General features: G+C 39.0%; 1 protein-coding gene across 5 annotated transcripts in view; it reads right to left on the bottom strand.

Annotated features, from left to right (window-relative positions):
• The window catches only part of LOC131189173 (uncharacterized), a 30,614-nt gene that overhangs the window by 11,866 nt on the left and 184 nt on the right, over positions 1–18,564 (bottom strand). The window contains exons 1-9 of one of the 5 annotated variants that reach the window (XM_058165099.1): positions 18,258–18,546; positions 14,842–15,018; positions 14,047–14,168; positions 13,527–13,613; positions 10,575–10,785; positions 10,169–10,352; positions 5,312–8,596; positions 2,921–3,097; positions 166–338 (exon numbers count right to left, since the gene is read on the bottom strand). In XM_058165099.1, the coding sequence (XP_058021082.1) occupies positions 166–338; positions 2,921–3,097; positions 5,312–8,596; positions 10,169–10,352; positions 10,575–10,785; positions 13,527–13,557 (4,061 nt within the window). In that variant the 5' untranslated portion in view covers positions 13,558–13,613; positions 14,047–14,168; positions 14,842–15,018; positions 18,258–18,546. Of the gene's footprint in view, positions 1–165; positions 339–2,920; positions 3,098–5,311; positions 8,597–10,168; positions 10,353–10,574; positions 10,786–13,526; positions 13,614–14,046; positions 14,169–14,841; positions 15,019–16,933; positions 18,547–18,564 lie in introns of those variants that run through there. The other 4 variants (XM_058165097.1, XM_058165098.1, XM_058165100.1 and 1 more) reach the window with 4 other exon arrangements.

Genomic DNA, 18,564 nt, shown 5'->3' on the forward strand with positions numbered 1-18,564 from the left:
ACTCACATATTCTCCAACTATTAGCCTATGTTGCTCTGAGCTGCTGAAGATCATTTTGAATCATGTCATACTACAGAAAGGGCAGTACCTTGGCACCAGAAGGAAAAAATATGGATATAATTTGTTTCATTTTGCAAGGAAATTTTATTTCAAAAATCTAGTTACCGGGTAACGATGCTAAGTTGATAGTTAATTGTTTTGGTTTTCTCCAAGGCACACAGCAGTTCAGCTGCACATCTTTCATTTAAGCAATCCTTTGTAATTCTGCCAGCAAATTTCACCAGTGCGTCCCCTCCAGCAATAACTTGAATAGCCGTGGCAATGACTTCCTCTTTGGTCTAAAAAAAAAAGCAGTTATGAAAAAACAGGAGTGAATGAACATTATCTAACTCTCCATTAATACATTTCTACTCTTCATCTGAAGAACTCAGGTCTATAGCCTGAAGCTAATTTATGCAACTGATATACTCCAACAGTACTTCTCTGATCATGTGGCCAGGTTACTGCATTTCTCTGAGATTAAAAAACCAACAACAGTAACTTCCTGCATCTAGAAAGCTAGAAAACCAACAAGAATAGGCTGAACTGCTCTTGATATGAAAGGCAACAGATGAAATCACATAGCTGCTACACAAAAACTCAGCCTGAGAAGTCCGCTATATAGGGTTCTTGTGGGGAAAATAGGAAAAGGGAGCATATGTATGCTGTCTCGTGTTGTACGAAAAAAGTAAGACATAGGGAAATGAGTGGCCTGCCATTGTAAAGGCAATATCAGAATGAGCTGAAATGGTAATGAATGCTAACAGGAAAAAGTTTCTTCAGATATCTTCAAAACTAAAGACTTAGTATGTCAGTTACTCAATGAAGACATTAAATTGTTAACAGATAAAATAGAAACTATGGAATTATTTAGTTCCTATTCGGGCTCAGTGTTCCACTATGAAGTTTGAAAACCAGAATTACAAGGTGAAATTGAAGTTTGAGATTGACAGAAAATATGATGAGCATAAAGCTGAGGCAACATGACTAGTTGTCTCACCTCTCCCCCACCACCTGGGAAATACATCAATCAAATTCAAGATAAATGATAAACCCTAATTTATCAAAAATAATAACAGCTATAGACTAGATCAGTGTTTCTTACAGTGGTCCAGTGTGTTCCTTAGAATATCTCAGAGGTCCACAAAATCAAAGTTATTTGCCAGATTGTGAAAATATTGCAAATATTTAAAATATTTTTAAAATAAAATAAAAATATGAGTTGTTATGAGTTTTGTTAAAAAATATATGCTTTTTCATGAAAAATATGTTGTTTATGTCAATATCTGAGTTTAATATACCGGTAGTTATGTTTAAAGTAAAGGTAAAGGTTCCCCTCGCACATATGTGCTAGTCGTTCCCGACTCTAGGGGGCGGTGCTCATCTCCGTTTCAAAGCCGAAGAGCCAGTGCTGTCCGAAGACGTCTCCGTGGTCATGTGGCAGCATGACCCAACGTCAAAGGCGCACAGAACGCTGTTACCTTCCCACCAAAGGTGGTCCCTATTTTTTCTACTTGCATTTTTACATGCTTTCAAAACTGCTAGGTTGGCAGAAGCTGGGACAAGTAACAGAAGCTCACCCTGTTACACGGCAGCACTAGGGATTCGAACCGTCGAGCTGCTGACCTTTCGATCGACAAGCTCAACGTCCTAGCCCCTGAGCCCCTAGCAACGTCCTAGCCCCTGAGCCACTTACCTATTGACTCATGTTATATTTACAAGAGTCAATAGGTAAGTTTTATACAAATGCATCAATTCTAATTTTAATATAGTAAACACCAATAAATATAATCCATAACATAAACACTCTTTTGGGATCCTTTGTAATTTTTAAAAATGGGAAGGGGCTCAAGATCAAAAAATTTAAGAAACCCTGGGATAAATAAAGCTCAATTGGAAAAGCAATATGCTTTTGACAGACCACAGGATGGTGCTGGTACATCATATTTAGTGATCATGGGAAAGTAATAGTCCATAAGAAATTAATAAAGTGTAAGTAAATATTGAACTCAATCTGACATTGCACAGAATACCTTATCTGAACAGAAAAACAAGAATAATAGAGAATGACGTTTTTAACATCTTTTGAAAAAAGAAATAAAAAGTTTAGTCTAGACTTTTGACTAGATTTTATCTATTTCTACTAAAATAACCGGATTCCTGACATTATATCACCTATTTTTTTTCCCCCTGGATCATCTACCCAACTTCTTGGGGCAATTCCAACTATTTCTCTGAGTTGTTGGGGAGCTGCTACACCCATCTTCTTACTTCAGGATCCCTGGACTTTTGCTTTGTTTTCTAAAGAACCCCAGATCTCTGCCTCTGGCAAACAGGAAGGATTTGAAGGAATCTAATGCTTTATGAAAATTGTTAAGTGTCTACTAGAATAATAGATTTTATTAAAAGGTATAAGCTTTCATGAGCTACAGCTACCTTCATAAACTGTGCTAGATTATCATGAAGCACGCATAGTTCACAAAAATCTACATTCTGAATAAAACTTTTCTTTTAAAAATTGTTACATTTTGGCTACCCTAAGCTAATATGGCTCTCTTCCTACCGGTATGATTATTTCATTTGTATTAATGCTAAAGACAATGCCTGGGAGAAAATACTGATTCTCAGATAGTATAAACTATGAGGGATTGCCAGGCAGGTTTTGAGGGTGGTAGTGGAGGTGAGAGCTTGTCTATTTGCTACAAACATTCTATTGGGGGGGGACGGGGACGACACATAACAGTTGATTGCTATAAACATCAAATATATTTAACCTTAACAACGCAGCTGACAAGTACTATTGTGAATAGAAATTATTATATTGTGAATAGAAAAGCAGAACCCAACACTCTTTCATGCAAAACTGTTAAAGAGGAAATACCATGATTGGCCCTTTCCTTTTTAGAAACTGGGCCATGTATGACACTTGAACTCTCATTTCCTCAATTATTTGTGAAATAAGACAGCCATGGTTCTCCAAGTCTCCCAGTGAGGAAGTTGGACTCAAACTGCATTCAGAGTGACTAGGCTGGAAATCACTTGGAAGATCTTCCGAATACTGTAGAGATAACAAAACAGTTTACTTACCCCTCAAGCTCTAGGATGTTCATATTCTTACAAAAAGGTTTATGCTATGATGTAATCTACCACCACAACCCACCAATTTCAGAAATTATGGTGGCAAGCCTGCTGTTTGGCCATGCTGCCTCTTAACCACTCATGTTATCAGAATTGTGAGGTCCCAAGCAAAGACCTGTCCATTCAAGACCTGTCAATCGCCCCGAGTCCTTCGGGAGAAGGGCAGTATACAAATGCAATTAATAAAATAAATAAAATAAAATAAATAATTCAATGCTTCTCCTCCCTAGTTTCATTGCTGAACTCGAGCAAAGTAAGTGCAATAGTGGCTGTGCAACTGCTTGAGAGGACCTTGGATGATTACCAGGATCCGTCTCAGTCAGAATCCAGACCTGGATACTGAATGAACAGGGCATTGGTAGCACTTTGGGATGATCTCTGGCATGGCCAAGATAGTGGCTATAAGTTCATCCTTGCCTTATTTGACCTCTCAGCAGCTTTCAATATTATCAACACTGGTACCCTTCTGGATCAATTCAGAGGATTGGTTTTGCGTTGTCTCAGTGGTGAAATGTAAAATTTGTTACTATCAGTTCTGTGGGTATGGCTTTGTGGGTGGGTAATGTGACTGGGTGGGCGTGGCCAACTTTTTTTTTTTTACTTTTAAAAGCATTTTTTCTACAACCTCTTCAGGCGAGGAGGTTGTAAAAAATGCTTTTAAAAGGCTCTGACAATCAGGCAACTCAACTGGGATTGTTAGAGCCTTTTAAAAGCATTTTTTTACTATCTTTTCAGCTAAAGAGGTTGTAGAAAAAATGCTTTTAAAAGACTCTGACGATCCCAGCTAAGCCGCGCGATCATCAGAGGCTTTTTTTTTACTTTTAAAACCATTTTTTCATCTGAAGAAAAAATGCTTTTAAAAATTAAAAAAAAATCTGATGATCGCGCGGCTCAGCTGGGCATGGGGGGAGAGCAGGGGTTTTTGCCACAGGTTCTCCAAACCACCCACCGCCATTGCTACCAGATCAGGTGATCTGATCCAAACTGGGACCATTTCACCCCTGGGTTGTCTCTTTTTTTAGAATCAATCCCAGTCAGTGGCAATTGGGGAAGAGAGATTCTGTCCTGGATCAAACTGTGTGGGGTGCTGCAGGGATCAGGCCCTCACCTCTCCTATTTAACATCCATATGAAACCATTGGGTGAAATCATATGTTGCCATGAGCTGAGGCATTATCATTATGCTGATGATACCCACTTATATATTTCTTCCCTAGGCAAATTAAGCAATGCAGTGGACACCTGGAGACTATGAAGCTCTGGATGGGGAATAACAGGCTTCAATTGGCAAGGGTAGCTTTAGGTTTTTGAGGCCCTCTGGGTCTAGGATATTACATCCTTGGTACTGGTTGGAGTTGCACTGTGTCAAACAGACCCTGTGCACAATCTGGCGACTCCTGCTCGATTAGCTGGTGGCAGTCATAGAGAGAGGGCCTTTGCACAACTTCATATTGTGTGCCAGCTGTGCTTGATCATTAAAGGGCACTATCTTGATTAGTTTTGCCCTGGTCACCTTCTATTTGGACTACTTCAATGTGTTCTATCTGGGGCTGCCTTTAAAAAGTATCAGGGAACTTCAGCTGCTGCAAAAAGCAGCAGTGTGAGGAGTTATGTATTTTTTGCAGTACACACATTACACTGCTGCTTTGTGAGTTGCATTGGTTATCAATTTGTTTCCAAGCCCAATTCGATGTGCTGATGTTGACCTTTAAAGTCCTTCATGACATGGGTTTGAGGGACTCACTCTCTCCAATTTAATCTGCCCGTTCCACCAAATCCTTTTTATGGGTTCTGTCATCTAGGGAGCTAAAATGTAGCCCCCTAGATGACAGAGTGACTGAACCCATAAAAAGGATTTGGTGGAACGGGCAGATTAAAATTACTTTAAAAAGCCCACTCTAACAATATCAGTGTCATTGCTATGCCCGTGTCTCCCAACATCCCACAAATATTATTAAAAACATCAGCATCCACTATTAATGATTCAAAATAGTGAAAAGCGCATTGTGACCTGACCATGTAAAACCTGGTCTTGTAACTATGTCCTCATACTGGATAAAATGTCACACTTTCTCTATGGCTATAATTTAAAACATATATAAGTCTTTTGTGCTTTAGGAAGAGGTCAATATTACCATGGTAATTTTGTTACTGGCAGAAAAAAATCCTTCTCCAGCCTTGATGGCTTTGTGTCCTGAGGATAGGGTGTTCTGATGCTGCGTATAATCTTCTTTCTTCAATGAGGAAGGCTGGATGGAATAAATATGTTCCTCATCATTTTGTAAGCACCTTCTAACAACTTGCAGAACTGTTTCACTGATGCCCTTCATGGACTGAAGCTGTCTCACAAGATAACCAGCTTTAGCAGACCACTCATATAGAAGACTATCTACCAGATGATGATGCTGGTCTAATTGGCTGTGGAATTGTCCAGCTAGTCCCATAATTTCATCAGTAAGAAGGAGAAGGTTCCCTGTAGTGGCAAGTAAATTCTCTTTCAGCTTTGGGAATTTGGATGGCTCCTCCAGTGCATCCCGGATGACTTTGTCCACCATTTGGATATTTGCTTTGAGGAAGGCTGCCTTTCTTCCAAAGGTCTCCTTTTGGATGAGGTCACTGTTACTTCCAGTGCCATGTGATATAAATTGGCTTAATCTGACAACACTCTGGATGCTGCTCAAGTATTCTCCATTGAGTCCATTCAGTTGAAGCAAGATGGCTTTGGCTGTTAGGGCAAGTTTTCTTTGGAGAACTTCAAACTGAACCAATAAACTAGGAGCAGCAATTGGAGAGACTGCCAGAGCATTTGCAACTTGAAGCAGAGATTCTGTCAATATTTTGATCTGTTCTATTTGAGATGGAATCTCATTCTCAATACCTTGTCTAGCACATAACAGAATTGACAACTTAGCAGCTTCCTGTATTCTAACAGAATTTTCAGATACTATTGTCAGTGTGCTCTGCAAGCAAAGCCGGTATTTCATTTTAGTTTGTAACTCTTTTAGGGCCAATACATCTCTTCCTATAAACTGATCTACAATATTTAACAATGCTTGGATAGTAACAGACCACAGAATGCAACTTGCATCAAATCTGTCCTGTTTAGTGAAATCAGGATGAGATCTACTAATATCCTGTGCTTTTTCAAGTAGGTATTTTGTTCTGGTTTGTACGCAAGTGAACTTAGTTTGAACTCGCAGGAAAATTTCCTGAAGGCTGGAACACTCGGGGAGCAATTTTCTGTCATCTGAATGGACCACTTTGCTAATTAACTGAACCAGCGTCTCTAAAATCTCCATGATCTCATCGAAACTTTGGATTTCGTCATGAGAACTACATGGAGGCATAAAGCCAATTAACTGCCTTGCCAGCCTGTACCAAGAACTTACAACAAAAGTCAGACTGTGCTTTGTTTCATCAATCTTCTCAGAAAGCAAAATAGCTGTTTGCAGCAGTTGCTCTGAATTGAGAACAGGGTTTGCCTCTACTTCTCTAGCTAATCCAATAAAATGAGGGATTAACCCCACTATTTCTTTATAATGCAATAGCTTATCAGACATAGGTGACTCAACAATCCGTAAGGCTTCTTTAGCTGCATCAATGCAACAGTTAGCCAGCTCCAGCAAATCAGCACAAATACCATTCAGGCGTATGGCATCATGTATACTTGTTGCTGTTGTCAGCTCTCTAATCAGTGGGTGTAAATCAATAGTTCTGACTGCATCTTTCCGGTATATAATATTTCTTCTGGGAAATTCCAGAGAAGGACAATAGGGCGGTTTAAATTTGTCCAAAGACCCGACCAGCAATTCTGCATTATTTGAGCTATTTTGTTTTATGAAACTGTGTGTACTAAATTCCATAGGATCCTGTGAAGCAAGAGCCTTTGGAACATCTATGGAAATATTGAAATCATGGACACCATCCCGAAGTGGACTAAGAATATCTGGCTGATTACATTCATCTAGCCCCTTTTGGACATTACAAGCAAACTCTATCAATTCCTTTGTCCTCTTTGAATATTCTTCTTTAGCTTGCAGACTGGTCATTTTTACCATACACAAATTTATGCTATCATCTGTCTGTGTTATGGCATTTTTCAGTTGTTTAATTAAAACCAAGAGCCCATTCCGGAAAATGGGATCTCTGGCTTTGGCCACAAATCTACTAATAAACTCAACTATCTGTGTTGCTTGTCTGCACAATCTAGATGTGTGCCCCAAAAAATGTTCGAAGTCTTGCATATCTAAAGCTTTTTCACTTGCTTCTTTGTGTCTCACCATCTCTTGAACAGATGCATCAAGGAATTCATGCAAATCAAGTATTTTGTCCAAACACATCATCAAACTTTCTGTTGTGCTTGACCATATTTGAGACAAGAAGTTTAATTTTTTAGACACATCACCATTTCCTGGAAAAAGGCTCAGTTCACTCAGGAGACCAGGCACTGTGGCAAGAAGCCTATTAAATTGGTTTATACACTGTTCAATATCTTCAACAGTTTCCCTTTCTGTGCATGTAACAAGAATCAAATCGGCTGCTTTAAGCATCTGTGTGGAATGACTGAAGAATGTGGTAATCAAAGGTTTCAATTTTCTTAAGAGGCCTTCCTTTCCAACATGAGAACATGGCTCCATAGCAGCTTCTATCAGTTTCCTCATGGGGTCTTTAATATCAACCAAATTATCAAAAATCTGATAGATAACAGCAGAACGTATTATTTGATTAAGATGTTCCAATTCGGTTTTCACGACAAAACATTCCTCTTTTATATTTTCCTTTGAAAAGCCATTAAATGTGCTTACATCCACAATCGCTTTTCTGAATTTCAGTAAATGACGACAAAGTTGAATTAGCTCTTGCTTTAGAGTTGCTCTTGATGAATCAGCAAACAGCATGCAATAGAAAATTAGAACTTCTACAGGTAAGTTTAATTTATCTTCACGTAGATGAATTGGCTGTGGACTAGACATAAGGCCTAGAAATTGATGCAAATGCTGGGGAAAAAAGCCATACCTTTCATGCAGTTTTTTTGTTCTTCCTATGTTGCTCTTCAACAGGGATATCAACTTTTTTACATTACTTTTTGCTAAGTCAAAAATGTAATTTTTGGATCGGTTCATTTGTTGCTCATGGGGATACTGAAGGTGGCTGACTTTTGCTGTGAATAACATAGGGATGCTGTTTTTAAGGGTCTGCAGGGTTTGAGCTAAATGTTTCTGCTGCAAAGATTCTTTAAGATCCCAAAGGAATCTTTCTGTCAGATTGGTGACTAACAGAAGAGTCTCTGAAAAGGGGTGAGAAGCACTTAGCACTGCTGATACATCTTTAGCAGAGTCCAGCATCAGCAAGCAATCAAATAGCCAATGAGCAGCTTGGATTATCCGCCTGATGGTGGAATCCTCTTGTGCCCAGAGAACCTTGTAAATTAAAATTTAAAATATAATAGTAATGTCAGCAATTGTTAAGAGAAATCTCATTTTACAGCAGTCAAGATCATTGCAATAATTTATTTGGCAATGTTAACAACTGTGTCATTTGGGGCCTTTCTCCAGCTAAGTTAAAATGCCATCAACCTATCTTCAGCTTCAATCGTAACAATACAAGAGGGATTAACCCCACTATTTCTTTATAATGCAATAGCTTATCAGACATAGGTGACTCAACAATCCGTAAGGCTTCTTTAGCTGCATCAATGCAACAGTTAGCCAGCTCCAGCAAATCAGCACAAATACCATTCAGGCGTATGGCATCATGTATACTTGTTGCTGTTGTCAGCTCTCTAATCAGTGGGTGTAAATCAATAGTTCTGACTGCATCTTTCCAGTATATAATATTTCTTCTGGGAAATTCCAGAGAAGGACAATAGGGCGGTTTAAATTTGTCCAAAGACCCGACCAGCAATTCTGCATTATTTGAGCTATTTTGTTTTATGAAACTGTGTGTACTAAATTCCATAGGAACCTGTGAAGCAAGGGCCTTTGGAACATCTATGGAAATATTGAAATCATGGACACCATCCCGAAGTGGACTAAGAATATCTGGCTGATTACATTCATCTAGCCCCTTTTGGACATTACAAGCAAACTCTATCAATTCCTTTGTCCTCTTTGAATATTCTTCTTTAGCTTGCAGACTGGTCATTTTTACCATACACCAATTTATGCTACAGCCTGAGCCACACCGCGCCGTGTGATCTGACAAATATAAATTGATAGCCAAGCATTTTCTATTCATGTATTTTAGTAGTAGCTAGTCATAAGTAAGATGTACAGATCAATTATTTGTTTTCTTGTTGGAGTGGGATGTACTGGCAGAACACTGCTTTCTCATCATTTTTAAATTGCTACAGATCTAGCCATCCTTAAAAGCTTATAGATAGTTGAACCTTTGGCAGCCTATATGTATCTGAGATTTTGCCATTTGCGGAAACTTAAATACCCATTGTGGGACATAGGAGTATAAACAGTATAGCAAAAATGAGCAATGCTCTATTTTTCATTTTTTTTCTTTTTTTTTGAAAATACTTTTTATTTTTTTTAAACAAGAAGACATAACAAAAACTAACATAAAACATATATACCTTCTTTACATCAGCTTTGTATTGGTAATCCTCTATTATTTATATCTTCCCCTCTAGTTTTCTTTAATTATACTTATCTTTTTGTCCCATTATCCTTATTTCTATATATATATTCCATCATACCTGTCATTATAATAATACATTTTCTTTCATACACTATCTTTTTTGTGGCCTTTTCCTTTTTAATCATTTGTCATTTCTAATTTCTATCCAATTATACAATTTATAATTGTATAATTCTCTATCAAAAAAATTCATTTCTATCAAAAACCTCAGAAGCAACCAGATAGAAGGCAAGGAAGATCTTACTTTAGCAACAAGCTTTCATAAATGCTCTGCACATCTCTGACTAGCTGCTATGCCAACATACAAAACTATGCTTCAATAGATAGGAATAAATTTAGTGTACTTTTATGGTTCCCACAAGTATCCTTTTTGCAGAAACAGCCAATTCTTCTACAGAGCTGCAAACATCGGGTTGAATGAGAAGCTTCTGAACAGCAAGAAGGATGTTTTTCCCTGATACCAGGAGAGTTTGAGTTGCTGACACCATCTCCTTCTCAAGGACCTCATCACCAGATTTTTCAGCCAGCCTAGGATGAGACAAAAGATGTGGCACTTAGCACATCTTTAATGGGAGCTGGCACTGTAAACAAAACCAGGCTTTGAGGTCACACACATCTCCCACAGGTAGCATTGTTCTGCACAGCTTTTTTTGAGTTGCAAACCTACATTTCCTTCCTATCATGTATAAATTACTTGATGGTTAGCTTAAGCCCCAAATTAAATAGCTTATATTTTAAAATAAATATTACCTTTTAGCAATACAGCCAAGTTCTTCCGTAGCTTTTGCTAATTCTTCTGCAGTTGTCTCTAAATTGGCAAAAGCTTCATGGGTAATTTCTCTCTGCTCAATTGCTATTATTAAATTGTATAGTTCAGCAATCATGGGCAAAATAATTCTATGTGCAGATTTGGTATAAACAATAGCACTGATGTCATACAGAGAAAAGCACTCTACTGCTTCTGTTTTGGAAATAAAAGACACAATTATATGAGTTATATTTATTAGGTAAATATATTTAAATATTATTATACATGAATTATAAAGTTCTGAAGGATATTCCTGAGGCAAGCTCTTATAAAAAAACCATATTAGAAGAAAGTCTACATTTTTTGTATCAGATCTCCACAGATATCTCAATTTTAGTCAGCTCTTATTTTTAAACATCTTAATTCTTTGTCTCATGCTACTGGGATTTCTACCAAGAGTGGTGGATGTTGAGGTTGGAGCAATAGATGCAATCTACATAGACTTCTGCAAAGCTTTTGACTCAGTAGTACATGACAAACTTCTCTTAAAATTAAAATCTTACGGCATTTCAGGACCTCTTCACAATTGGATAAATGCCTTCCTATCAAACAGACAGGGCGGTATATAAATGTGATAAAATAAAATAAAATAAATAAATAAACAAGTGGTCAAAATTGGCAACGCTCTATCAAATCCTGTTCCTGTCAAAAGTGGCGTTCCTCGAGGTAGTGTTCTTGGACCAACGCTCTTCATACTATACATAAATGATCTCTGTGACCTTATCTCAAGTTATTGTGTTCTCTTTGCTGACGACGTCAAACTATTCAATACCACTAACAATACTTCTACCCTTCAAAATGACCTTGACTTTGTTTCCGATTGGTCTAAAACTTGCCAACTTCTAATATCAACCAGCAAATGCTCAGTCTTACATATTGGTAAAAAGAACCCTAATATCAAGTACAAGTTTGATGGACATTACCTTACTGACGACCCCCTCCCTGTCAAAGACCTTAGAGTTTTCATATCAAATGACCTAAATGCCAAAGCCCACTGCAACTACATAGCAAAAAAAGCTCTAAGAGTTGTAAACTAATTTTACATAGCTTCTTTTCCAAAAACTCTACACTACTAACCAGAGCATACAAAACATTTGCCAGACCTATTCTTGAATACAGCTCATCCGTCTGGAACCCATACCACATCTCTGACATTAATACTATCGAACGCGTCCAGAAATATTTTACTAGAAGAGTTCTCCGCTCCTCCGAAAACAACAAAATACCTTATACCACCAGGCTTGAAATCCTGGGATTAGAAAACTTAGAACTCCGCCGACTCCGACATGATCTATGTTTAACACACAGAATCATTTATTGTAATATCCTTCCTGTAAAAGACTACTTCAGCTTCAATCGTAACAACACAAGAGCAAACAATAGATTCAAACTTAATGTCAACCGCTTCAAACTTGATTGCAGAAAATATGACTTTTGTAACAGAGTTGTTAACGCTTGGAACTCACTACCTGACTCTATAGTCTCTACTCAAAACCCCAAAATCTTCAACCAAAAGCTGTCTACTATTGACCTTACCCCATTCCTAAGAGGACTATAAGGGGCGTGCATAAGAGCACAAAAGTGCCTACCATTCCTGTCCTATTGTTCCCTTCATTATAGTATTATATGCATACTTTTACTTATACTTTTACTTATATATACTTTTTCTCTCATGATGGGTTATTGTTTACGTTGATGATTGTATATACTGTTGTGACAAAATAAAATAAATAAAAAAACTTGAAGAGAAATTTTCACAAGGACTGTTAAAACCAAATTGTCCAAAAAATTATTGAAAAGCCATTCAAAACAAATCAAATTGGCAACAGTACGAGTGTTAAAAACTTCTTATTCTTGTTTATCAAATAACCTTAAAACACTTTTAAAAAAGAATGAATTGTTTTTGCACTACAGATAAGATGAGCAGATAGCATTGTTTTGGCTACATAAGCAGTATCACTCACATAAGAACACCATGAACAGAAAGAGTTAATAAAACATGTAGTGCTATTTACTATATTCTAGCTAACAAATATATCAATAAAAGTGTAAAAAAATTTGAAATTAAAGAGCTCACACACATACACACAAGTGTTAGCAATTATTTCTTAGGATCATTTCCATTTGCCAAACATTTTAAAATCTAACTATACATTTCTAACAATACATGTCCTGGGGGAAAGCTTCATGTGTAGTTAGTTATTTATGCACTTTATCTACCATCTCAGTTCAAATGGAGGGCAGGCAATTTCCAGAATTTTTTTTTTTTATTTGCATTTATATCCCGCCCTTCTCCGAAGACTCAGGGCGGCTTACACTATGTTAGCAATAGTCTTCATCCTATTTTGTATATTTATATACAAAATCAACTTATTGCCTCCAACAATCTGGGTCCTCATTTTACCTACCTTATAAAGGTTGGAAGGCTGAGTCAACCCTGGGCCTGGTGGGACTAGAAGCTGCAGTAATTGCAAGCAGCTGTGTTAATAACAGACTGTCTTAGCAGTCTGAGCCACAGAGGCCTTAAAACAGACTTTCCATAAATCAAACTCTTACATTTCCAGGTGTAACTGCTTCTCCCTCCTTATATCAGGCTTTCCCCAAAGTTCCCTTCCAGATGATACATCTAGAAATTTCCCCACTTTTGTAGACCCACCATGTCCCCTTCTAATACTACTTTTTCATCTTGGAAGTAGGTCTGCTTACTAGGGAGATGGCCAGCTCAGACCAATGCAGCAGCAATCCTGCATGGGAATCAGTCTGACTGAATCCAGTAGAGCTGATTTCTGAATAGATACAGACATTTGAGTAAGCTTATGTTACACTGCCAGTCAAAAAGGCCTTTTTAAAATCATCTCCAGCTACATACATGTTCTACCAGTTCTCTACTTTACCTGTCTTTGCCATCTTCTCCCCATACGTCATTCCTTGGAGCTTAAAAAAAAACCCAGTCTCATAGTCCACTAATTAAAAAGCCCAGCCTGCAAGGAAAATGAAATAAAACACTTGAAACAAGGGAGAGAAAGAAGGATAAAAAGGAATTACAGTAAGAGAAAAAAAAGACAAAAAAAGATTCTCAAGGCAGCTTTCTTCTTCACTCAAAGAGCAATAAATTCAGATTATGAGCTATCAGGGTGGAAGTCAGGACATAGTTGAAAGCTCAGTGATTGAACATAGACCTTGCAAATAGAAAGTCCAAATTCAGCCCCTGATATTTCTAGATTGGTTTCTAAAGATCAGCAACAACTGATATGAAGAATTCTCTACCTGACACCCTGGAGAGGGTACCAGTCAAACTGGACTAGAGACATGTGATAATACCAGGCAGCTTCCTCTGAATAGATAAATTAACACTTTCTTGATCTATGAGGACAATTAACATTTCAAATTAGTCTAAAAATCAAAAAAACTCACAGGCTGCTGAACCATGAATTCACTTCACATTTTTCTTTTCAGCATGAAAAATAAAAACGACAACCCAGATAGTTTTCCTTTTCAAGGAACTATTCAGACAGATACCAGCTTAAGGGAGATGCCTACAACAGAGAAAAAGAGCAAGATAATAATTTTCTTTGTTACTTAAGGTGGGTCCTGGTACGTTCTGAGGATGCATTCTTCACTGATACATGCAACTTGAGAACTCAGCTTTTATAAATAATTAAACAAGCTTATTTACTAGTAATAGGAACTCCTTAGAAAATGAGATGTGGTAACTTTCCAAAGCCCAAATCATCAATCAGTCATAATTATAACACAAATAATCCTATGTTTACTATTATAATCTACTTCCACAAAGGAATACGGAAGAACAATAAGCTTTGAATCACACAGAAATGGCCTGGTGTGCTCCATATTGTATCTGAAGTACAGCAGGACAAGTTCTGCATCTGTGAATGAACAATGGGCAAACTCTAATCTTTTGAATTCTATACCAATAATTTTGAAGCTAACAGGGGACAACAGAAATCAAATTTACACACTTTCATCTATGCAGACATCTACAAGGGTGGAAAATTCATCTGTTCTTTGTACACCATGGTCTGAAGAGTTGAATTTTTCTATGTCTGAATAATTTTTTTATGAGTACAAGTCCCTTATTAGGAAATCTGAATTCCATACGTTGATTTGTATGTTTTATTTTCATTATTAAATAATTTACACATTTAATCATATAACATAATATGAATATGTAACATTAATTTTATTTACCGCAGAAAAGATGCATGATTGTCTGGTCTGTCTTTCTTTCTTTCTTTCTTTCTTTCTTTCTTTCTTTCTTTCTTTCTTTCTTTCTTTCTTTTTTTCTTTCTTTCTTTCTTTCTTTCTTTCTCTCTCTCTCTCTCTTCTTCTTTTTGGTATATAAGAGACATCTTTAATTTTTAAAATCTGAGAAAAAAGCTCTAGGTCAGATCAAATATTGTGCTTTTTAGTTCAGGCACATATTCCTACAGTAGCCATCAAGAAAGCTCAGAAGCAGGACAGGAGAAGCAATACCCCCACCACGACCATCACTATTACAACCCTGAAATTGTTACTTTCAGATATACTGCCTTTCATCCTGGAGGAACACCACAGAACCAACTTTTTGCAGCAGGTAGTCTCTCTTTATCCTAGACGAGTCCTTATGTGGTTGTTCAGTCAATATCCATTTGACATACAAGCAATCAAAATCAACTGACAAAGACCCCAAAAGGAAGAGATAATGTAAGAATGTCACTGGAGAAGTTGTGATAGAATTTTTAAAATTTGGCCCTATTCTCCTTCTTTATTATTATTTTTTTTAAATAAATGCGCTGGATTAAAGGCTATCAGTAGCTCAGCACATTAATTTTGTGTTCCTGAAAAAAGTTGAAAATCACCTTGTTATTTTTGTCAGCTTAAAAGAAATTGAAATGGTACATTTTCCAGGACAAAAAGACACAGGTGATCTAACGTCCCCCCACCCCCCGAAATATCCATGGCCAGCAATGCTTTGGGACCAAGCTAGCCTTCTAGCTGCCTAACACCCTTTAAAACCGTCCTAGCAGCTGGCGCTTATCTGCACATTAACAATAAACAAGCCTGAAGGCCCACTCCCATGAACACCTTTGCAGATGAGCTTTAAGAGTCAATTACCCCAGTACCTGGATGAAACTGTCTATCTAGACCCGTTCCAGTCCGGCTTTCGGCCCAGATACAGCACAGAGACGGCTTTGGTCGCGTTGGTTGATGATCTCTGGAAGGCCAGGGATAGGGGTTATTCCTCTGCCTTGGTCCTATTAGACCTCTCAGCGGCTTTTGATACCATCGACCATGGTATCCTGCTGCACCGGTTGGAGGGATTGGGAGTGGGAGGCACCGTTTTTCGGTGGTTCTCCTCCTATCTCTCTGATCGGTCGCAGACGGTGTTGACAGGGGGGCAGAGATCGACCCCGAGGCACCTCACTTGTGGGGTGCCGCAGGGGTCAATTTTCTCGCCCCTCCTGTTCAACATCTATATGAAGCCGCTGGGTGAGATCATCAGTGGTTTCGGTGTGAGGTACCAACTGTACGCTGATGATACTCAGCTGTACTTTGCCACACCGGGCCACCCCAACGAAGCTATCGAAGTGCTGTCCTGGTGTCTGGAGGCCGTATGGGTCTGGATGGGGAGAAACAGGCTCAAGCTCAATCCCTCCAAGACAGAGTGGCTGTGGATGCCGGCACCCCGGTACAGTCAGTTGCAGCCGCAGCTGACTGTTGGGGGCGAGTCATTGGCCCCAATGGAAAGGGTGCACAACTTGGGCGTTCTCCTGGATGGACGGCTGTCTTTTGAAGACCATTTGACGGCCATCTCCAGGAGAGCTTTTTACCAGGTTCGCCTGGTCCGCCAGTTGCGCCCCTTCCTAGACCGGGATGCCCTATGCACGGTCACTCATGCTCTCGTGACATCTCGCTTGGATTACTGCAATGCTCTCTACATGGGGCTCCCCTTGAAGAGCACCCGGAGGCTCCAGTTAGTTCAGAATGCAGCTGCGCGAGTGATAGAGGGAGCCCCTCGTGGCTCCCATGTGACACCACTCCTGCGCAGGCTGCACTGGCTAATCTCAAATGGACAGCTAACATCAAAAACATCATTAAAAAAGCACAACAAAGAATGTTCTTTCTGCGCCAACTCAGTAAGCTCAAACTGCCCAAGGAGCTGCTGATCCAATTCTACAGAGGAATTATTGAGTCTGTCATTTGCACCTCTATAACTGTCTGGTTCGGTTCTGCAACCCAACAAGAAAAACACAGACTTCAGAGGATAATTAGAACTGCAGAAAAAATAATTGCTACCAACCTGCCTTCCATTGAAGACCTGTATACTGCACGAATCAAGAAGAGGGCCGTGAAAATATTTGCAGATCCCTCGCATCCTGGATATAAACTGTTTCAACTCCTACCCTCAAAACAACACTATAGAGCACTGCACACCAGAACAACTAGACACAAGAACAGTTTTTTCCCGAAGGCCATCACTCTGCTAAACAAATAATTCCCTCAACACTGTCAGACTATTTACTGAATCTGCACTATTAATCGTTTCATAGTTCCCATCACCAATCTCTTTCCACTTATGACTGTATGACTATAACTTGTTGCTGGCAATCCTTATGATTTATATTGATATATTGACCATCAATTGTGTTGTAAATGTTGTACCTTGATGAACGTATCTTTTCTTTTATGTACACTGAGAGCATATGCACCAAGACAAATTCCTTGTGTGTCCAATCACACTTGGCCAATAAAATTCTATTCTATTCTATTCTATTCTATTCTATTCTATTCTATTCTATTCTATTCTATTCTATTCTATTCTACCTGTGGCCTTTCGGGTGCGCTTCAAGGTTTTGGTAACTATCTTTAAAGCGCTCCATGGCATAGGGCCGGGTTACTTACAGGACCGTCTACTGCCACCGATTGCCTCCCACCGACCCGTACGCTCTCACAGAGAGGGACTCCTTAGGGTGCCGTCCGCCAGGCAGTGCCGACTGGCGACACTCAGGGGAAGGGCCTTCTCTGTGGGGGCTCCCACCCTCTGGAATGAACTTCCCCCAGGACTCCGTCAACTTCCTGACCTTCAAACCTTTTGCCGCGAGCTTAAGACACATCTATTTATCTGCGCAGGACTGGACTAGAATTTTAATTTTAAATTTAGTTTTTAATGGGGTTTTTATTATTTTTAATTATAATTTTAAATCTGGCCTAATTCAATAAGTTTTTTTAATTGTGTTTTTATCTTGTATTTATTCTTGTGTTTTTATCAGGTTGTAAACCACCCTGAGTCCTCCGGGAGATAGGGCGGTATAAAAATTTGATTAAATAAATAAATAAATAAGGGTTGCCTCACGTCCTTCGGCTCCTTGGGGAAAAGACCTGAACAGAACTTCCAGTTACATCAATCATAGAAGGGAAGGGAGCAGGGACCCAGTGGGTGCAATGTTTTTCAAATCACAGCAACTTTAATAAGAGTGGACTTCAATTCCCAGAATTCTTTGCTGGCTGGGGAATTCTGGGAGTTTAAGTCCATACCTCTTAAAGTTACCGAGATTGAGAAACACCGCTTTAAACGGGATGAAAGGGCACAGGAGGGCCCTCCTCGTGCTTTTTGCTCTGCTTACGCATCTCCTTCGCTCCGCTCCCCACCAATCAATGCTAATCGAAATCCAGCAATGCTGTGCCAGGCGGATCTTTCCTCTCTGTTTTTTTACCATCACCCGAAAGAACCTCTAATCTGGGCCAGATTGCGGCAAAATTCCTTCCGGCTGCGTGTGATGGGCCAAAAGCTCCTTTTCCACTTTATCGGATGAAGAAGAGATCAAGGATTTTTTTTCCCCCTAAGCCAGCCTAACGCAGGCCCATCGCAGTCCCTTCCCCCCCGAAACTGGATAGGCTCCGAATTAACCACCCGGGAAGCCTCTGGGGGAA

This window comes from Ahaetulla prasina, chromosome 1 (genome assembly GCF_028640845.1).
Source record: "Ahaetulla prasina isolate Xishuangbanna chromosome 1, ASM2864084v1, whole genome shotgun sequence".
NCBI classification, from domain to species: Eukaryota; Metazoa; Chordata; class Lepidosauria; order Squamata; family Colubridae; genus Ahaetulla; species Ahaetulla prasina.